The following is a 20,710-nucleotide window of genomic DNA, read 5'->3' on the forward strand; positions in this document are numbered from 1 at the left end:
AAAAAATGTGTGCTTGTTTGGGTTAATGTCAAACCGTGTGTCATGTAAATGTCACTGGGGATTGGAAAGTGGTTGAACTTGGCCACCTCCTGTGTGTTGCTGTCTGTCAAAAGCTTGCTGGGTACAGTCATGTGTTTGTGTGTGTGTGTGTGTGTGTGTGTGTGTGTGTGTGTGTGTGTGTGTGTGTGTGTGTGTGTGTGTGTGTGTGTGTGTGTGTGTGTGTGTGTGTGTGTGTGTGTGTGTGTGTGTGTGTGTGTGTGTGTGTGTGTGTGTGTGCGCGCGCGCGTGCGTGTGTGTGTGTGTGTGTGTGTGTGCCAGCACAACTGCATGCATTCATCTCTACTGCTATGTGCATACTCTGCAGGCTTGTCTGTGCATGGGTGCACGTTCTTGAATTACATATCCGCTTTACCAAATTACTTTCTCTGGCAGGGATTTTTGCTTTTTTCTTGGTCTGCTCGTTGGTCGTCACAGCATGCATCTTTCACTCAAAGGTTTACACATTACACAGTCTTTTGAGAAGCGTCCACTTTTTAGAAATAAAATGTAGGATAATTTGAATTATATATAGTTGAAATTAACAATAGAAACTACGCAAGTTTACTGAACGTCATCTGCCACCCATTCATGATTATTGGTTGTAAAGACAGCTTCCTCCGATACCAGACAGATAAGATGATAATTATGCGTGAAATGATACACTCGTCTCCAAACCAGCGTGACTTGTTGTGACTCATAGGGGAGATTTTATGAGTTGCAGCGTAACAGCGCTTGTTTCACTTGTTGCCCCAAATATTGATGATGTAATCGCGTGTAAGTGCATTGACAAGTCAGCGCCCCGAGGCAAACAATAACGTTGCCCTGTTTCGTCCGCTTCAAGTTTAGAGGAGACAACTGTGAAACTGCAGGGTGATTGTAAGTGTTTATTTCATCAGCGGGATTGGAACTGTTAGGGTCCTTATCATTGAAGTCATACTTACTCAAAAGTAACTTCAAAGTTTTGGCATCCGTATGTTTAAATCCAGAACATTAAAATATCCACATACCATACTGACTTTTGAATGGGCTTGGAGGGGGGGGGGGGTTGTTTCTCATCATGTGAACTTTCTAAGACATACAATCCGACATTCACACCCTGTGATTTGCCAGCCTTTAAAAGCTGAAGAGGAGCTACTGCTTCTGTCACTTTTCAGGTGAACAATCAAATGCAACACTACGCATGGGTTGAGCAGAGATTTTCTGAACATGTGCTGCATTGTCTTCATACAAAAACAATACTGCATCTCCCTCTCCTCATGCTGGGCAGTTTTTCCACTCCTTCTTTCTGTAAAATACTTTGCGAGAACAACTCAACCCTAAATGAAAAAAGCTTCTGCAAAGACAAGCTGCTGTTGAAAGTCATTTTTCAGTGCAGTGAAAGCAATGAACAAATCCCATACAACCCCATTGTATTGGGACGGAAATGATCAATTTTGGACAAATAAATGTGTTCTTTTGTGTGGAGACAACTTTGCAGTTTAAGTTTTAGGCTTAGCAAATATTATTTAGCAAAAACTGCCATGAACTGTGTGTTTCTAGATTTAATAAACCCCTTTATACATAAGAAATCTCTTGGTCCTTTGTGAGTATACTGCCAGTTACTGACCTGTATCTGGGTAATTAATGGTAATAATTTTGCTGGTTGTCAATGTTTGTGGCACTCGTGGCAGTGTTCTGCTGTGTTTTCTTACTTAGCATGCTAACTAGCGCTCAGGGAGTATCATCTGGTACAGAGGAAGAAGCTAATAGAGACAAATGCACAATGCCATGCCAGCGTAATAAGGGCTTTGGTTACATTACGCATATGCTAAGGTAATAAGGACTTAGCACGCACACACACACACACACACACACACACACACACACACACACACACACACACACACACACACACACACACACACACACACACACACACACACACACACACACACACACACATCGACCACCTCACACCCACTCACACTGAGGTAATAAGGGCTTGGCTCACACACAAACACGCACACAGACATAGACACCAAATTACTCCAGACCAGAACCATCTTGCCAGGTGCTCTCTCACCACATGCCCAACAGCCAGCCAAGACCAAGCAAGCTGACCAGCTGACTTCCTTTACCACCGCCACCTTTGCAAAATAATTTAGATGTCTTTATTCTTCTTTCAGATCAGTCAGCAGGACCCCATTTACCCATACAGGCAAAGTCATTAGTATTTACCCAGTATTAAGTATTTACCCAGGGATGTGGCTGACATTTCCTATCGGGTGCCCAGATGCCTGGTGGTGGTTAAGGCGCTCTGCTTTCCATTATGCATCTTTTTGGTTATGGTGTGTCATATACAAGTGGTGAGATCGTGCAGAGAGAGAGAGAGAGAGTACAACCGGATGGGAGCCTTGTTGAATGGTAGCGAGGGCTAAACTGAAACCATGTGCTTTCGTGGTTAGAAACTTTGTCATGACTAAATACCTCTCGGAGAGCCGGCGAGGAGCTGGACACCGAGGGGGAACAAAATCCTTTTTCTCCTGACTGACAGTAACTAGACAGGGACGATTTGTTGTCATTTGATGCTCATAAAAATGTGACACCAAAGCTATTGACCTTTGTTTCAGTCAGCGGCCTAAAGTACGTCTTCTGTATGAGATATGAGTGCAGCAGTAACTATACCATCACAGATTTTGATGTACTTTCAAATAGCAGAGAATTCCTTCAGGCCTGTTTGATAAGTTAATTTCCAACCTGGTTTCTGGGGGATGTTGACAGTGACCTTCAGTAACCTACAGTAGGGAGCATCTGCCACCACTTGCCACTGTTGCCAACCCTCCGGGTCACAGACTGCATGGAAGATTGCACTCTGCAGCTGGACATGCTGAAATGTCAAGGGTCAACGGAGGGATTCTGGGTATGGAGGAAGAATGGCGCCCACGAGGGAGACACTGTGTTGACATTGTGTTTTGGACACTTTGAACAATGTTATCTTAGACTGCGTGGGGCAACGGGCCAATCAATCATTCTGTTATTGGACCAGCTCAAGTGATTATTCATCCTGAACCTCTGATATTAGCTGATGTCAAATGGATTCCTCCCTACTTGCTCACAGTCTGAATTTTATCCTTGGGAATTTGTCACGGCTATATTTCTTCAAAACATTTAGTTATTAAAGTAAATTGAGTGTTCTGTCTCAAACATGAAAGTAATCCACAGCTACGATGGAAAGGTTCGGGATATTTATGAATCCAAAGCGATTGTGTTGGCACAAGTTCCGCATAAAATATTTCAAGCTCAGCCATGGATGTAAGAAGACAGCATATAAATCTAAACGTAGCTCGGTGTAGAGAGAGAGTAGATCACACATTGGGAAGAATACGCATTTACAGTGTCAGCGGTAGTGGTGGCGACATTCAGCACACAGGAGTTTTCCATTGCATTAATGGGAAAAGCTTGTGAAGCACAGACTTTCTGCTAGCCATTGTACCTGCCTTGACCTCCCTCCACCTTCAGTGCCACTCGGGCCTGAAAACGACTTTAATACAGAGAGCAGAGGAATGGTGGCAAAATAGCAGGCAGAGAAAGTGTTTGGGAAATGAAGGGGTCAGTGAGGTGTGTGTGTGTGTGTGTGGATGGAGGTATGTTTACATTTATTAATGACTGAAGTTTCTGTTAAGATTACAGTATGCTGATTTTGCCAAGTTAATAGACATATGATTGTATTTTAAGATATATTCCTTTGATTAAATGTCAACTTTCCTGCATTCTACAAGGTGCAATTAAAAAGTTCCTATTCCTGTTGCAAATATCTCCTGATCGTCATCAGCACCTGTGTCACTCATGTTTATGTGACCACTGGTATTTGCGCATTTGTGATTAAACCATGGACCTGAAACTTGAGCAGAGCATGCACATCAAATTTAACATAAAACGGCAATGAAGCAATGAGCCGGGCGAGTGGGATTTGTGTTTCAAGAGGGGTAGAACATCACCGTCCAAGACGGCACAACACCGGGTTCACCTGAGATGTTCTGAAGCGTCTTACGGAAGACATTCAGTGCGGACAATCTCAACTGTGCTGCAATGGCAGTTGGGTTCTCCACCATGGCAACATGCCTGCTCACAGCTTGTTAATAACTTGCAACTTTATCGCCTGCAACAGCACAATCTTCGCTCCCCACTAGCTTCACTCACTGGATTTGGCTCCCCGTTATTTTTTTCTTTTCCCCAAAAATTTGACACCAAATTTATGTGTATGTTTTGGGTCCATAGTGACATTGCCAAGGCACACTCACTAGTGGTCACAAAAACGTGTCCAGCTCATGCGCTGATGTTGATCAAGCAACTAACTGCCAAAAAAAAAAGTTTCTTAAGAGAATAATGTTATGATAAAGTAGTGCAACTTGTTTGGCATCCAACAGCTTCTCAAAACTTTTTGGAATGTAACTACAATATGACTGTGGGCACAAATAGTCGGAAGATATTTTTACTCCATCGTAACAGCAGTATATGATAAATTGGACGTGTTATTAAAACATAAAATAATGTCTCAGCTTAAGCCAGTTGAGCAATTTCAGTTAAAGATAGCGTCTGAACTTTGGTTGAGATTTGGACAGGGATTTTGTTTGGCTGAATATCTTCCTTTACAGTTAAAAGCCTCATGAAAAGGCAGGAAGTGAACTGGAAGCAAATGTAATCACTTATCCACCACTTCAAACTCAGTGCATGAATTTCTCACTCTCTCTCTCTCTCATAGCGTGCCTTGTCAAACTGCTGCATTTTCTCTACGTAATCCTGGTGAAAGGTCCTTTCTCGCCCCCTTTTTGTCTGCACACCGTGTAATTTGCATGCTCGGTCTGCTTGTCAACTCTGCATGTGTGTGGCTGCGTGACACAGTGATCCTCATACGTGTATCAGACTGCGTCTGTGTGTGACTGCCTGTCTGCCTAAATGCCTTCCTGTCGGTCCGTCTGTCGGCACACAGACAGCAGGGTCAGGGTGATGGGAGTTTGAGTCATAAATCTGCAGTCAGCTGAGACAGTGAGGTATATCTTTTCTCGGTTTAGGTAGAGAAAGTGCTGAGAGGTGATAGATACTCACCAGAGAGAGACAGTAGCTGGTTGTGGCAGAAGTTGGGGGTGGGGAGTGGAGGGGGAGGGGTGTTGGTGATGGTAAGGGAAGAGCAGAGTGGGGAGGTGACAAGGAGGTGCTGATTTACAGCGTCAGGACGGGGAGCTGGAGGCGAGACGTCGGAGATGGCGTTTGTGCTGGTGTGTGCAGGGGAGAGTGGATGATGGTGGTCTTGAGGGGATTCGGTCGGGACTGCATTTGTGATCCTGTGTTAAGTGCTCGGTCAGTGGTGAAGACCTGGAGGATTAGACCCCCACCCTCAAAACTCTTCTGAACAGCCCCGTTTGCTCTCTCACACACACACACACACACACACACACACACACACACACACACACACACACACACACACACACACACACACACACACACACACACACACACACACACACACACACACACACACACACACACACACACGCAACTCCTCTCTTCCTGGATTCCAGCTTTGAGCTTTTGTGAGATTCTCCAGAGCCACCCACCACCAACTCCTCCTCCACCAGTACTACCAGCACACTTTGCATGTTCACTCACACACACACACACACACACACACACACACACACACACACACACACACACACACACACACACACACACACACACACACACACACACATCAAAAGACACTCTAACATAACCAACAGCTCACCATTCCCTTAATATTGCTGGGGTAAAGCGATCCTCTCACACTCACATCACATTAGTGCTGCTATTAGACCAGACCCAGACATGAGAGCTACAGGGTGTGTGTGTGTGTGTGTGTGTGTGTGTGTGTGTGTGTGTGTGTGTGTGTGTGTGTGTGTGTGTGTGTGTGTGTGTGTGTGTGTGTGTGTGTGTGTGTGTGTGTGTGTGTGTGTGTGTGAAGTCTGCAAGAGTTTTATAGAAGCTAGAGGCGGTTGACTGTGTGTGTTTGTGTTTGCGTCCGGGCATGTGATTTGTGAGGGAGGAAGAGAGCGAGAAGTTCAGTACGTGTCAGAAAAGGTCTTTTGTGTGTCTTTGTGTGTGTGTGTGTGTGTGTGTGTGTGTGTGTGTGTGTGTGTGTGTGTGTGTGTGTGTGTGTGTGTGTGTGTGTGTGTGTGTGTGTGTGTGTGTGCGTGCTGTGTTTTAAGAGAGAAAGTAGAGACACTGATATCCTGGCACGAGATGACTGGGAGGAAGGATGAATGAGGTTAGCGAGGGTCTGGCGAGGGCGCAGTAGGTGTAAGCTTGAGAAATTTCCATATGGCAGTAAAATGTCTGCCACTTTACTTATTGAGTTTCTAATGTGTGCCAGGTGCTGTTGGGACGCTCTCAGGAGCACTTAGTGGACCATTTCCTTGTGTCTGTGTACAGCATGTGTTTATATGTGTTGGTTTTAGGTCGCATTTGGAACAAATCGTGGCCTTCAAACCAGATCAGACACAGCCTCAGGACAGAATCGATGTCCACAATTTGATTTCAGGGAAACAGCTAAAATGTCTTACCCTCATTGGGGTTAGATTATAGAGTAAGAGCAATGTTTTGGCTATGGGTAGTGGCTATGGTAGGTGCCCTTGCAGGCAAAACAAATATCAATGCAATGTCTCCAAAAATAAGCTATCGGTGTGTATCGCTGGGTGTTTCCAGCACCATTTTGACCCATTCCAATCATTATATAACAACATGGCTGCATGTACAGTTTCACTCCTACCATTCATAGATGGGACAACTCTCAATCATCAAAATGGACCCAAATGACACACACTATAAAACATAGAAAAACAAATTTGCTCCATAAATTTTGTAAAAAACCCAACCATAGCACCGAAGTACAGAACTTGGATTTATTAATGTGGACGTTCCAGTCATTGGAAAATGTCCTCCCTCCACTTCCTCCCAGTGTGTTAGTTTATGCCAAGCCCATATTTATGGTTTGACACATTTATTTTTTACATTGGCAATTGGAGGTTCAGGAATTCTCCAACTTACCCGTGGCAATCTTTTGTTTACCATAGCCCGAGATTTTTGCTCTGTGATCTTCTGTAAGAAACCTTCAAAGGTGAAACACACCCCAAGTAAATATCTGTAAAAAGAAAGTAAATAAAAGCCTGTATTTTAAGGTTGTTATTATGATTTCTTTTCTTCGAAACGTTGCTCTTCTTTTCCTTTTAAAAGCAGTCGTAGGCATATTGCAGTAACAAAGGTGGCAGTCATGAACTTCATGTGCTTCTGGTTGCCCTTTAATAGCGAGCAGGCAGGAGAGCCTGGGCTTCAGTGGTTTTGGCAACAAATGAGAAAGTCTTCTTTGAAGCCGCCACAGATCTTCTTACCCACGTCGCTTCACTCATAAAATGATTTTCCTTTCAAATGGACTATGTCGCTTTGAGGTACACAGAAATTCTTATGGGAAACTGACAAATTTTGTGTCAGTGAGACTGAACCCCCAAACACGAGGGAGCCTTTAATGGCTGCTTTTTTTTCTCTGCTTCTGGTCTCAGTGTTTCACCCAGCTTGGCCAAATCGCTAAGATTAATCATCAGAGAAAATATAATGAGAACGAGTAGGAAATGGTCATTTTTTTAATCGATTTTTTTTCTGACAAGGACAAAAATATATTATATTTTACATTTATCGCGATTCATTGCATTGCGAAATCTATAAACGGAAATGTAGATTATTTTTTTAATATTTTCTCGGTCTACAGAAAGTAAATACGTTTTTTTTCACTTATTCTAGCTATGATATTTTGAGGAAGACATTTTACCAAACAACAACCTCAATAATCAAAAGAGGCAGAACAGATACACAAAAATGTAATCAGATGTTGTAAATGCATCATTTATAGTGCCAGCAGAGTTTGTTAATTCTTTTCATTCTGTAATTTGGGTGATTTTACTCCCTTAACTGATCACCAATCACAATTACAAAAGTGTAGATCAATACTTTGCTTCTCAAAAACATCTTTATCTTCATCTTTATTCATTATCATTCTACAAAATACAACATATCATAAAAACATAAAATTAGTCTTTAGACATAAAGGTGCACAAAATAAAAAACATCCCTTAGCTAAAGTTAGTTTGCAGAGCTGAATAACTTTCAAAGATTTATTTTTACATCTAAACATCCAATCTCTTTTTTGTTTTTCTTCACAGATATCAGCCAGAGGGTCATTTAAAATGTCTAAATAATAACAGAAAAGGTAAGTAAGGAATTTAATGTAGTTTTACAAATGTCTGAATATTTCATGAAACTAAATCCAAACACTGGAAAAAAAAATTACACTGCAGAAACAACAGCAAAAGTAAAAGTCTGTTTGGTCGGCAATTGTGAGCCAATACAATTTGTATATTGGGTGTGTTTTATACTTCCACTTCAAAAAATAAATGATCCGCCAATAGATATTTATTTTTACTAAATCAAATCTAAGCAGTGGCAAAACTTATCATGTCAGTAAACTGCTTTTGCCCCTTGACATATAAAAGAGACACCAAAAATACCCTTCAAATAATTAGAACAAATGTAGTGAAAGTTTTTAATAATTTGGTGATGACAAAATCAGCAAATTAAAGTTACACAAATTGCCCAAATGGCAGAAGAAAAACTTTTAAAACTATTTACTACCAGCCAACCCACTGACAGTGGCAACACTGACACAGAGACGGCGTGGTTACAGCCTGAAATCCTCAGGATATGGCTTTTTAACTTTACACCGGTCATTTGGCTTCACTTCCACACTTCACAGTTTCCTCATAAGACACCTAAAACACTTTGTTATATACAGACAAAAAAAAAAAAAAACTCCTGTTTTAACATGCTATTACTGTAATGCAAAATAAAGTCAATTGTGAATTACATTGTTAATATAAACACTATTTGAAAACTGCTCAGCTCTTAATTTCGTTCTGATCTCCAAACCCAGCGGAGATCACATCAGTATTCAACACAAGCTGTAGTCGACATCTGCTAGTATTAATGCTGAGTGTTCAAAGTTCAGCCTCACATCCTGCAGAACTCCGTCTGTCAGCTCTGCCTCTCTTATATGCTTCTAACTTCATTAAATGCATCACCTGCTTGTTGAATGAAACTAAACAAATGTGACAAATTATTACTCTGTATTAAAGTCAGTGGTGATCCAGCAAAATATTTGTTTTGTCAGGAGTGCCGTAATTATAACCCACAGAGCTGCAGCGTTTTGTGAGTGACCAAGTGGTTATTTCCGGTCATTTAAAGAACTACAATGACAATTAACACTGACAAAATGTGCATCAAGCAGACTATTTGTATTTGTTTCAAGAAAATATAATATTATAGTGACGGTCGGACTTCTGTTATACAGCCTATTTAAACTTTGTTTCCTGCTGGTTCGAGAATAGACTGAAGCACTTAATGATACATAAAACGACTGTAAACGGAGAGAGACTGCTGAGGAGAGGGGATGTAAAAGCCTGGTCGTGACAGATGCCCCCAAACTTATCCAACGAAGAGGAAAAGTAAAGTGTAGGTCAGTTCTAGAAGAAATAAAACACCACCGACAACATTTTGCCCGATCGATTGAGTCAAATGTCTCACCGGAATTAAAGTAAAGGATCCACTAGTGTGTAGTTTTATGTTTGGCTTAATAAGGATGTCGCTTTTAAGAGAGTTTCTCTAGTTTTGTTTGTAAAAAAAAAATTAAAAGTAAAAAAAAAAGTTCGGTGCCATGTCTCCTCAATCAAAATTAGAGGAAAACATCAGCAGCTCTTTCAAATTATATGTTTAAAAATAGCATTTCATTGAACCATATATTTTCGTGAAACGGAATCTAAAATGTAAACGCACTGCATGTGATGATGTCACTATCATACTCACAGGAAATCTCAAAACGGACGAGGTCCTTGTTTTTCGACTGGAGGAAAAGGAATGTCCAGAGGATCCACTGGAGCTTTTTTTTAAGGAGCTCCAGTGGAGGATGTTTAAAAGCTCTGAAGTGATTTAAAACGAGGAGAAATCTGTTTAAAGAAAAGCAAAAACTCAAAAAGAAAATAGCTTTCTCTTTTTTTCCCATGGAAACGGAAGCTACCCGCAGGGGGGCGCTGTGTGTCCATGCCTTTACATGCACTGGAGAGGAGAGGAGAGGAAGAGCGACACAATAAATACATAATAGTGATTTCAAAAGAGCAACTTAACAATTCTGGCATTAATTAAGATTTTCAATGCCTGAATAAAAACACATGTGAAGTTACATTCATAAAAAAAAAAATAATTACTTATTTTACTTTTATCTCTAAAATGTTCTACTCTGGAAGAGAGAAGTCTGCTGCTGCATTCATTGGAGGAGATGGAGACAAAGGCTGCGCTGGGAACAAGAATTTTTTTTTTTTTTCCTAACGCGCCCTACTTTTTAACAAACAGCGGTTTTATTTTGATAATAAATGTGAGACTAAATGATTGTCAAGGTAGACATTTTTTCGGTACAGCTGCTTCAACCGTAACCCCTCCTCCCGTTGCCCCCTTGGTCTCTCCCTCCCTCTCTCTCTCCATTCTCCCCTTATTCCTTCAGCCGTGCGCTTCATTCCAGTGCACAAGCCGAGCGAAGCAGACGGTTTACGCAGCAGCCAAAGCCGAGAAATTCGCTCAGGGAATAAATATCTATAAACCGCGGCTGTTTCTTTAGAGGAATACCACTTGGTCGTGGACTCACGTGAGCCGTGCACATGCCTACATGGGACTATACACTCTGGTTGTGACACCAGTGCGCCTATCTATGCCTCTCCTGCTCTGACCACACAGAGGAACTCTTTGGGAGGCTCGTATTTGCATCTTTTTTTTATTTTTTATACTGAATATCAACGAAATGCTGCTGGAAATATCCTCCGAATGCTGACCACTGTCTGGACTACCTGTTTTCAGTTTATTCGCTCAATGCGAGGGGAAAGGACTGGAAGACTTGCGCCCGTTGCCTTCTCTCTGGTTTAATAAGGCACTTTGGAGATCACTGAAAAGGGGAGAAGGGCTGCTATTTTCCACACATTTTTTATACCAAGGCTGTTATTTCCTCCCACCTGTACGTGTTTTGGTGAATGGGGGTAACTCTGGTCCGGGAAGCTTGACACAGCTGGGACCGGGACGGGACTGGGTGCGTGGAACTGTCGGATCCCCCAGGATTGTATTCCCTCCTCACTCTCTCTCTCGTGGGTCTATTTACATGTCCGACCTGACCGCTTTATGACAATGGATTACTTTCTGCTTTTATGCAGCCTCTTGCTGCCCGTGGTGTCCGCCGTTGAAGGTAAGAAATGTCATCTTCACATGCTTTTTCGTTGCGCACAGCAGTCTGCCCGAAGCGTATTCTTTATACCAGGCGAGCCAGCACCCATGCCTCTCTCAGGGTACCCCCAGCCTGACGCTCCTGCGCTCCCAAATTCTTCATTTTCTGTCAGCACCGAATTAAAACTAACGTTTCATCTTCAAAGTGGCCATCTGGCTTGATTTAAGGATCGCTAATGGTATTATTGGCTTTAGGCGGCGAGGCGTTGTGGCCGGCACAGGATTCAACACACAACTGTTATGCGTCAACTAAAGCTCATCCATTTCAATGATAGTTGTGTATTCTTTTTTTTTTGAAAAGTCAGGCATTGCCTGAAAGCTGCTCGCTTTCTTTGTCACTTAAAGGAAATTAGCTCCTCACTGTATCTCGTTGGGGAGTCGCGGCTCCCCCCGGCTCTCTCCCTCAGGTCGGCTGCGTGTATTTTAGGCTTGTTCGAGTGTGGCCTTTTGACATCTGGACTACGTATCGGTTTAAGTGCACTTTTGAAAATAAAATACGATAATAGTCTATATTTTGATAGTGAATTCATTTTAAAAGACGAATCTACACATTATCTATAATTATTCATAAATGCCTGAAAGCACAAAATGTTATTTTTGGTAAATAAAACCTCTCACTGATGAGCTGTTATTTATTTATCTCTGATCATTTGATTTTTTTTTCTTTTATTTATTTATTTATTTATTTTTTCTTTACATGGTATCGATTGATTATTATATGTTTAACAGTTGCTTCCAGTGACAGGCCATCTGTTTAGATTCAGTATGAATGTTTGCAGTGCGTAAAATCAATGATAGATTCTGTGTGCAGTTTCTCTGGTGTCCCACTCTTCTGTTATTTCTGACCTACAGTCTGGGATTTCTCTCTCTCTCTCTGTCGTGTTTGGGAAATATGAAGAAGGAAGAGTGAAATAAGGTTGAGAGAGGCCTAAAGCTTGAACCGTGAATGCGGGAGCCCATCAGGCGAGGCTCCCGGTTGGCTTGTGATGCCAGTAGGAAACTAGGACAGTGGGCCACTGGCTCAGTGAACGCAATTCTCTCTCAGCTCATTTCTCGACCTGTCCGCACAATGCCTGGATAGGTTTATTCTTTGTTTCTTACTGGGGAAATAAACTTCTCATGGGTTTGAAAAAAAAAAAATCTGCCTCTTTTTACTTTTTGATGATTTTCTACTTTTTTTTGTATATATATATCTGCCAGAATCAAACTGAAACAGCAGCTATGAACAGCTCTCTGTCGCTGAAAAAGACAACTCTGCAGTGAAACGACACGTTTATTTGCTTCGCTGCAAGCGAAAGTTCTCGTAAAACTAATTCATTATAAATGAATATTGAGACTTGCATATCAGGCGCAGCACCGCTCCGCGTGCGTCTGATTCAGCTCTCCGCGTATCTTGACCTTAATTTGGGAAAAACTCCGTGAAGTCGGTGCTGAGAAAAGATCACGCTGCTTCTTGAACTCAACGTGAAATCATCAATGTGACTGTAAATTGCTTTCCACGCTGCTGCTTCACCTGCTTTGGTGGAGTGCTGAGGGGGACAATAGTGTAAAGCTTATCTGATAAGGTTTGTTGTTTTGTTAGTACCTCCATATAACAGGCGGCAGGAGTGGGCTGCAATGAGAATTGCAGTCCAGAAGTGACTTGTTCGCTCATCAAACTTCTGCTGAGCAAAATGGTAGTTTTTTTTTTTTTTTTTTTTTGTATTTTCTTTGGGACCCCCTGGATCCATCTCAGTCACCCCCGGAGGTCACCGGACTTGGGGGCCGCTGACTTAAAACACATGCCTTGAATGTATGAGTGGGTTCTTGTGCAGGAGTTGGGGGCTCCAGAGGTGTACAGAGGGAAAAAATGGAAAGAGAAGCAGAGAGAGAGAGGGAGAGGTTGGTGACAATAGTAGCGACTTGGCTGCGCGCAGGCTGGAAGTTGATGTATTTTATTAGAACAATCTCTTCCCTACATAAGTGATGCCGTAAATTGCAGTCGACTGACCTGACTGGGGGGCTTACCTAAGCTTTTAATACAGCGCGCTGATTTATGGCCGCGGCTGGGACTTCTTTCTGGGATATCTGGCTTTATGGCGGAGAAACAAGCGGTCTGGCGGGGGCACGTTTACCCAGGTCCACCGTGCGTCTGTCCGCGTCCCGGGGTCACACACAACCCACTGAAAAAGCTCTCAAAGAATTCATGTTTTATTTTTTATTTTACTCCCTCTTTTTTCTCCCTGACCTTTTTTTTTCTGTTCACATCCGACCCCTGAGTGGATGCGTAGTTAAAGTAAATGTCTTCAATCTTGTGAATTGAGTTTACTTTTAAATATGTCATTATGTGCCAGTTACACTCAGAGCTTCTGAGCTCTCTGTGGTTGCAAACATCAGAACTAAGCAATAATCGGAATCCTCTTTTACCTCATTTAACTGATTGGGTGCTTTAACGTGGTTCAAATGAGTCCTATAAAAGACTGACAGTGGTTTTGTGTAGAATTACAATGGCTGTTTTGTGACTGTAAAATAATTAAATAATCAAGTCACATTTTTTTATTTCGTGGAATCATGTTTTTACGAGTTTGGATAGTCAAATGTGTTAATTGTCGTCTGCTCAAGACTTGTAATTCCACTTCTGTTCTTTTCTGTTTTTATTAGATGATGGAACTACGGTTATTTTTTGTGTTTTTTTTTTTTGTCTAAGTGCGAAGTTGGGTGTTGCAGTGATATTCCTCGACGGGTGTAAAGAGAGGCCTTGGCTGTTGAACTTTCAGCTGCTATCGGTGCTCTGAGGAGACAAATTGCTCTGATGACAGTCCTCTGTAGCGCGCAGGCGTTTTGCTTACCCCTGGGTGTAAATTACTCGTGATGGAGGGAGGAAGCACAAAAAAAAAAACCGGGTCTGAGCAGTGCAGAGCGACCTCCTGATATTCAGGACAGGGCAGCGAGCAGTACATTTCGAACCCGTTTGTCTGAGTTTATTGCCTTAATGCAATCCCTCGTGTCGCCATTAAAGCAATCGAACGTGTCCTGCTTTTATATATATAAAAAAAAAAATCATCCTGCATTGCGATGGTTTCAGGTGAGCAAAGGTTTAGGCGCAACTTCTATTTATTAACATCTAAAAATACATCAACCTCACTTAGATAAAAACAAATAAATAAATAAAAAAAACCGTATACTTTCTTTTCTATGTAAACTAAAACAAGTGGACTTTGTAGACTCAGCTCAGGGTTCCCCTCCGTGATTTGTGTTTTTTCTATTTATGGCTGTGTATTTGGTGGCGTGATTACGCACAAGCAGGGCTTTTGTAGAGCACATGTTTATGTTTTTATGTGGGTGAGATCACACCTCCACAGGAGCTTTCCTGTGCCTGTTTTCAGTTGGCACGTTTCTCATCAAACTCTCATGATTTATTCTCGCTTTCTAAGCAGGGGAGGTCCCTGCGCCGCCGTCATCATTATTTTATTATGATTTCCACCTGGAGATGATGAGACTTAGTAACAGCTGTACAGAAACAGATCATAAAAAAAATAGAGATATAAACTAAATATTTATTTTACTAGGATACATGGCGGATAGTCAAGTTTCCACCAGAAGTGAATCTCTACATATCTAAGATGTGTTTAAGTTAAACATTAACCTCCCGTGGCGATTTCATTGATTCACTTTCATAGAAAAAAAAAAAAAAAAAAAACTACAGGATGAAATTTAGATGCACTTACAGCTTTTGGACGGTCGCATCTGCTAAACCGTAATTAACCCTCGTGATGAAGAGAGTAATGGGGCCATTTTGTCCGGACACTGCTGTCCGGAGGCCTCCGTTCACCGGGCTGTATTTCAGAGCGCAGCGTCGGTCCGTGCGGACCTGAACGGGACTCTGAGCTGAGCTGCTCTGTCAAACTTTACTTCAGCAGCTCGTCTGCAGAACATTCAAAGGCTAATCACTGAGCAAATGTATTTAGGATCACCATTGAAGTAACAAAAGGACGTATTAGTGATTCTATGGTGGCCATCACACAAACAGACCATTCAAGGTCCGAGTGGAAACGGGCTAAAGAGGCGTGAAAGTGAATTAGCAAAATAAAAGCAAAGTCATCTGGCAGTTCTGCTAATGAATCATTATCTATCTATCTATCTATCTATCTATCTATCTATCTATCTATCTATCTATCTATCTATCTATCTATCTATCTATCTATCTATCTATCTATCTATCTATCTATCTATCTATCTATCTATCTATCTATCTATATTTTTCTGATTAATTATTTACAAGTAAACTCGACAAACCCATGATCTTCATATAATGAAACAACAACGCTAAGAGATGCGCACCCACAACACAGTGAATGTTGAAAGTCTCAATTAATGCGATGTTATTGATCAGCGCCTCTCAGCTTTTTGAAACCGCAGAATCAGGTTAGAATCGAGAGACTAGCTGTCTTCTGCTAGAAGCAATTACCAATTGATAAGGCTATTTATCAATTTCGAATCAATTGGACGGGTGAAGGACGACTTAGCCGCTTGTGCATTCTAGCCACGAATTCACATTTTCTATTAAAAACAATATAATAATCATAATCATACTTTAAAATGTAAACACGATTTTTTTTTAAAATACAAAAATGTGTTGCTCATATTTTAAAACCAAAATTAAAGATTCTGTAAATAAAAAATAAAAAAAATAATGAAGTATCATGAAATCATGAATATTATTGGTATTATTATCATCACTGTTGTTGTTGGTTGTGGTGGTCATCTCACTACAAAGTGCATATACACTTTAAATTGAAAGCGTTATTTTTACCCATCATTTTTATTGCATTTTTAAACTCTACCTCAAATAATACATTTCTAATACTTCCTTTAGAGTCACATATTGGCACATTAATGCAGACTGATCGTAGATTTTCACTTGTCTCAGAGAAATAATGAAGGAAATAAAGGCATGATACACAACAACTGTGCCAGTCCATCAGACCTGTCTGTTCGCTGGTATACTGACCTCCACAGGGATCCCAGCCAGTCGGTAGGTCATATGCTAGGCTGCAGCCATGTTGAACAGATGTACTCTGTCTGACTTGGGTTCAGATAGGCGTAAGGCGCTCAGGAAGAAGAGGGGGAGTGGATGACGGCATGTTGGGAGTTGGGGTGGGACGGTATGGGGGGGCCGGTTGGGATATATGGGGCGGATTTGGATCAGAAACCCAGAGAGCAACAGAGTTGACAGACTTTACAGATGCAACAGGCCTGCGGGAGCACTCGCTGCTCACCGGCTGATGGGTCATGGCTCAAATGGCGGCATGGAAAGATTCACCGAGCTGGAATTTCACATGTAGAGAGGCAGCAGCCGTGTCAGGGCTTCCTGGCACCTTCGTACACCAGGAAGTGGACGAAGCAGGTGGACAAGTAAAAGGTGAACCAGTGAACATAAGTAAACATGGACGAAAAGAGGGAAGTTGTCAAAGCAGCATTCTTCTGTGGACTCTCTCTTGAAGATGAGTCAGTTTTCATGTATTTGTTTAGGGCTTTACATATAAAGACAGTTAGTAGCTCAACTTCTGAAGGGAGAATATCCAGCAGCAACAAAACCAGTATGAGGGTAATTATTCCAGTAATACAGTAGTCTTTGTACAGTAGGATGTGACTAGTTTGTGGTTAAATCCTACCTATTAGTAGACATTTTTTTAATTTACAGAACGAGTCGATGTCTCCGTCGATACCCACGGCAACTATAGGCAACTACTAATACTAAAATAGTAAAAGCCAGTCATTTACATTACATTTTTGTGATTGACTTTTCTATCTATTAAAGCGAAAAAAAATAATAATATGACATGCTATATTTTACGACATTTAAGCCCTGACAAATTAATCAATACTATTCAAGTTATGTATGAGTTTTATCTTACTCACATTAATGCTGTAATGGTTCTCCCGCTATATATTTATATTTATGTAAACAAACCACTGTTTGTCTAAACTTACATCAGCTTTATGAGAAGAGTCTCCAAGTAGGGCATGTTATGGACCAAAATTTGTATGAGTGTGTGTACGGCATACAGGTTTTCGTGCTGTTTTGTAAATGGCGTTTGTGCGCACGGTCTGTCCTGGCATCCAACAGAGGGGCCTTGTGGGATGGCAGGTCTTTGACACCCACTGTCGAGAGCAAGAAGGGGAGGGTGAATGTGTCTGGGCCTGCCTGCCCACCACACAGACACACTGCTGCTGTCTGCAGTTAGCCGAGCAGAACAGGAGAGAAAAAGAGAGAGAGACGCACACACACAAGCAGACACGCACGCGCGCGCGCGCACACACACACACACACACACACAGGGAGTGAAAGAGAAAAAGAAGGAAAGGTTTTGCACTCACAGGGAGGGCAAGATGGGTGGTACATCTACGAGGTAGGAGTGTATGTGTGTGTGTGTGTGTTTGGGAGGTTACAGGGTTGGAGAGTATTTTTGTGTTGTTGCTGCAGGTACGGCATTTTAGGATGTCCCCCGCTCCACTGAGGTGAAATAAAAGTAAAATAATGTTGTGGCTGCATAGAGAGATGGAGACACTATTTCATCCATTAATAAGACGAAGTGAGGTTCGACTCAAAGTCCGATAAAAATGATGTTTTTTGATCGCCACTGCAGAAACTCCATTTCGATTTTAGACGGGAAAACAAAATCCTGTCACACCAATTGATCCTCTCTGAAAAAGAAAAGAAAGTTAGTTGCCTGTTCTTGCGTGTATATTATCCCAAACATTTGTTATTCGTCATGGAGAAGCCCAGCAAGTGTAAAAATGTATTTCCCTGTTCGTTTGCGCGCGTGTGTGTGTGTGTGTGTGTGTGTGTGTGTGTGTGTGTGTGTGTGTGTGTGTGTGTGTGTGTGTGTGTGTGTGTGTGTGTGTGTGTGTGTGTGTGTGTGTGTGTGTGTGTGTGTGTGTGTGTGAAGGGATGATGGGTGTTTTACATTGATAAGCTCACTCAGACCGGAATCATCCTCCTCCAGGTCCTTACTAAGCTTTATTAATGACTTTGAAAATTCTGATGAAATGTTTGACATAATATTAATGACCATCAGAGTTGGTGTTTTATAGGATCTGTCTGCACCGGACGTCTATAAAGTGCAGCTGAAATTACCATGTGTCAAAATGTCCAGATTTGTAAGTGATTTAGTACCTGCTGTGCTCTTCACCCACGCTCAACCCACGTCCCGTCACCCCTATCCAAAGGTCATGAAGGGGTTCTTTGGATGATTTTGAGGCGGGTCCCCCCCACCCCTCTCAAAAAAAAAAAGGTTAGTCTTGTTCCTTCTCAACAATAGTTGTCCGAACACAATCAAGCTCCAGGGGTTATCCTATTCCAGTGGCAAATAAAAATACATTGAAAGAGGATGTGTATATTTAGAAAGACTGACTGTGCAGCTTTCCACGGCTCATTGAAACACATAAATACTCCCAGAAACAGAGCAGGTCAAAAGCACAGCCTGGGTCAGTGATGTGCGCTTGACTTCTTTTTGTCATCACCGACCTGGACTGTTTATGAGAGACGGCTGAGAGCGTGTACTTGTCACTTAGCGAGTAGGAAAAGGCAGGGACAGTTTGAAGGAGTGCAAGAGTTTTGAAGGGTGGAGTTTCTCCTCGCAGCGGTTTGATCTACCTCAGGGCCTCCTCTTACCATTTCTTTACGAGCTACAGACTCTTGTAACAAATTTTGGCCAACGGAGCAGAAAGAGATCTTTGATATTTGTCTTTAAAAAATGGCCAGTTACATCTGTCTGGAGAGTGGACACAGCTGTAAAACAGTGTGCCTTGAGGGTTAGGGGAAGAAAGGCCACATTACCTGGTTTAGGCCTTAGCCGGTCTTGTTAAATATAAGAGGAAAAGAGAGATGCAGGAAATGGGGAAGGAGATTTCTTTGTTGAGTTTCACCATATAGCTGGGTGGTTAATGGTAGGGCATTTGGAGGCAGACGGCCAAGCTCCAGGCCTTGTTCCTTTAAAGAGGAGGGGGAAACAGCTTTTGCTAATTTTCAAACAGCCACCCTGAGTCGGCCTATGTGTGATGATAGGCACTGCTTCAAAGGAGAAGCTGAAGTCATGACTGATGTGATGGGCTCAAATGTCCACTGTAATTAACCATAATGCATGTGTGCGAACAGGGGTGCTTGAATGGTGTATATTTTAGTTGGTGAGGGGTCTGTGCTTGAGTGTCCCCGTTCACATCGAGTACAGTGTTGCGGCAGGCTGCTTTTACACCTTATTCTGTCCCACTTCTTATCCTTGGTGTCAAAAACACTCACCACCTGCACTTCATCTACACTTCAAAAGGCCCGCAGGCAAGAAGAGGGCTCCCCGCTTCTATTAAATATTTCTCCCTTTCTCTTCTTGTCTTCTCGAGAAAAGCGGCTGCTTCAACCAGACCCCTGCTCTCTTATCAACAGTTCACCAAACTTACTCTGAACATCTTAAACACGCTCTTCTGTACAGGGTGAATCCAACTCATTTCAGTGGCAGCAGCACCAATCACATGTGACCTTTTGTCAGGATATTTACATAATCTCCATGGTTCCACTCTGCGGCCGCCTTCAGACGTTGCCAGCTATAAGGGAGCATTTATTTAACCCCAGCTAGCGGTGAAATGGAGTCTCAGTAACACAATAAGTTTAACGGTTAAGTGAGTGCAATATTTAGAGGGCAATGAAAGGAAGGTCAAAAAGCCTAAATGGTTGTTATTAAGGCAAGCGATTCATGAGGGCAATCTAGCAAATGTGGAGGTGTTGTTTTTGGTGTGGTGTTACTCAGTGGGCCCTACCACCTGTCCATTTGGTAGAAGTGTAGATGGCAAAGAGCTATAAAGTGGTGTGACACAGATGTCACTGTGGTGTGTTCTCAGCAGTAGACAAAGAAAAGGAGGCGAGGCCACCCTGTTGGTTTACCATAAGTTTAAGCCATTTCACAGAGCTGCTGTTCCACTGTAAGTATCTGAGTGTCTCCCTGCTGATAATAGCCACTTCATTTTCTATGATTGCACTCAGAATTGTTTCCATTACATCCCCTAAAATATGTTCACAAACACTCCAAGTTTACTCTACCCCTAACTCACCAGCAGATCAAAAGTATTTCGTATACATCGTAAATTTCAAATACATGCCTGTGTGTTTCCAGGTCTGTTTGACATGGTGGTCATTAGCTGTGATTTTAACAGGGATTTGACATTGAGTGCTGTGAATGACTAATTACAACAAGTCAGATGAAAGCACCGGACAATATAGGTTGACCCCCTCCCTCTGTGCCAAGTCAGGCCA

At 42.1% G+C, this 20,710-nt stretch overlaps 1 protein-coding gene across 12 annotated transcripts in view; it reads left to right on the forward strand.

The window, feature by feature from the left end:
* Window positions 1–10,663: 10,663 nt before the first annotated feature.
* Window positions 10,664–20,710, forward strand: part of LOC138623023 (ephrin type-B receptor 3-like) — a 62,758-nt gene continuing 52,711 nt past the window's right edge. For all 12 annotated transcript variants that reach the window (XM_069702247.1, XM_069702258.1, XM_069702250.1 and 9 more), the window contains exon 1: window positions 10,664–11,386. In XM_069702247.1, the coding sequence (XP_069558348.1) occupies window positions 11,323–11,386 (64 nt within the window). In that variant the 5' untranslated portion in view covers window positions 10,664–11,322. The remainder of the gene's footprint in view (window positions 11,387–20,710) is intronic.

The sequence above is a fragment of the Brachyistius frenatus genome, unplaced genomic scaffold (assembly GCF_029030835.1).
Source record: "Brachyistius frenatus isolate BFR_SWC_R1_liver_20210118 unplaced genomic scaffold, ASM2903083v1 Contig_41, whole genome shotgun sequence".
NCBI classification, from domain to species: domain Eukaryota; kingdom Metazoa; phylum Chordata; class Actinopteri; family Embiotocidae; genus Brachyistius; species Brachyistius frenatus.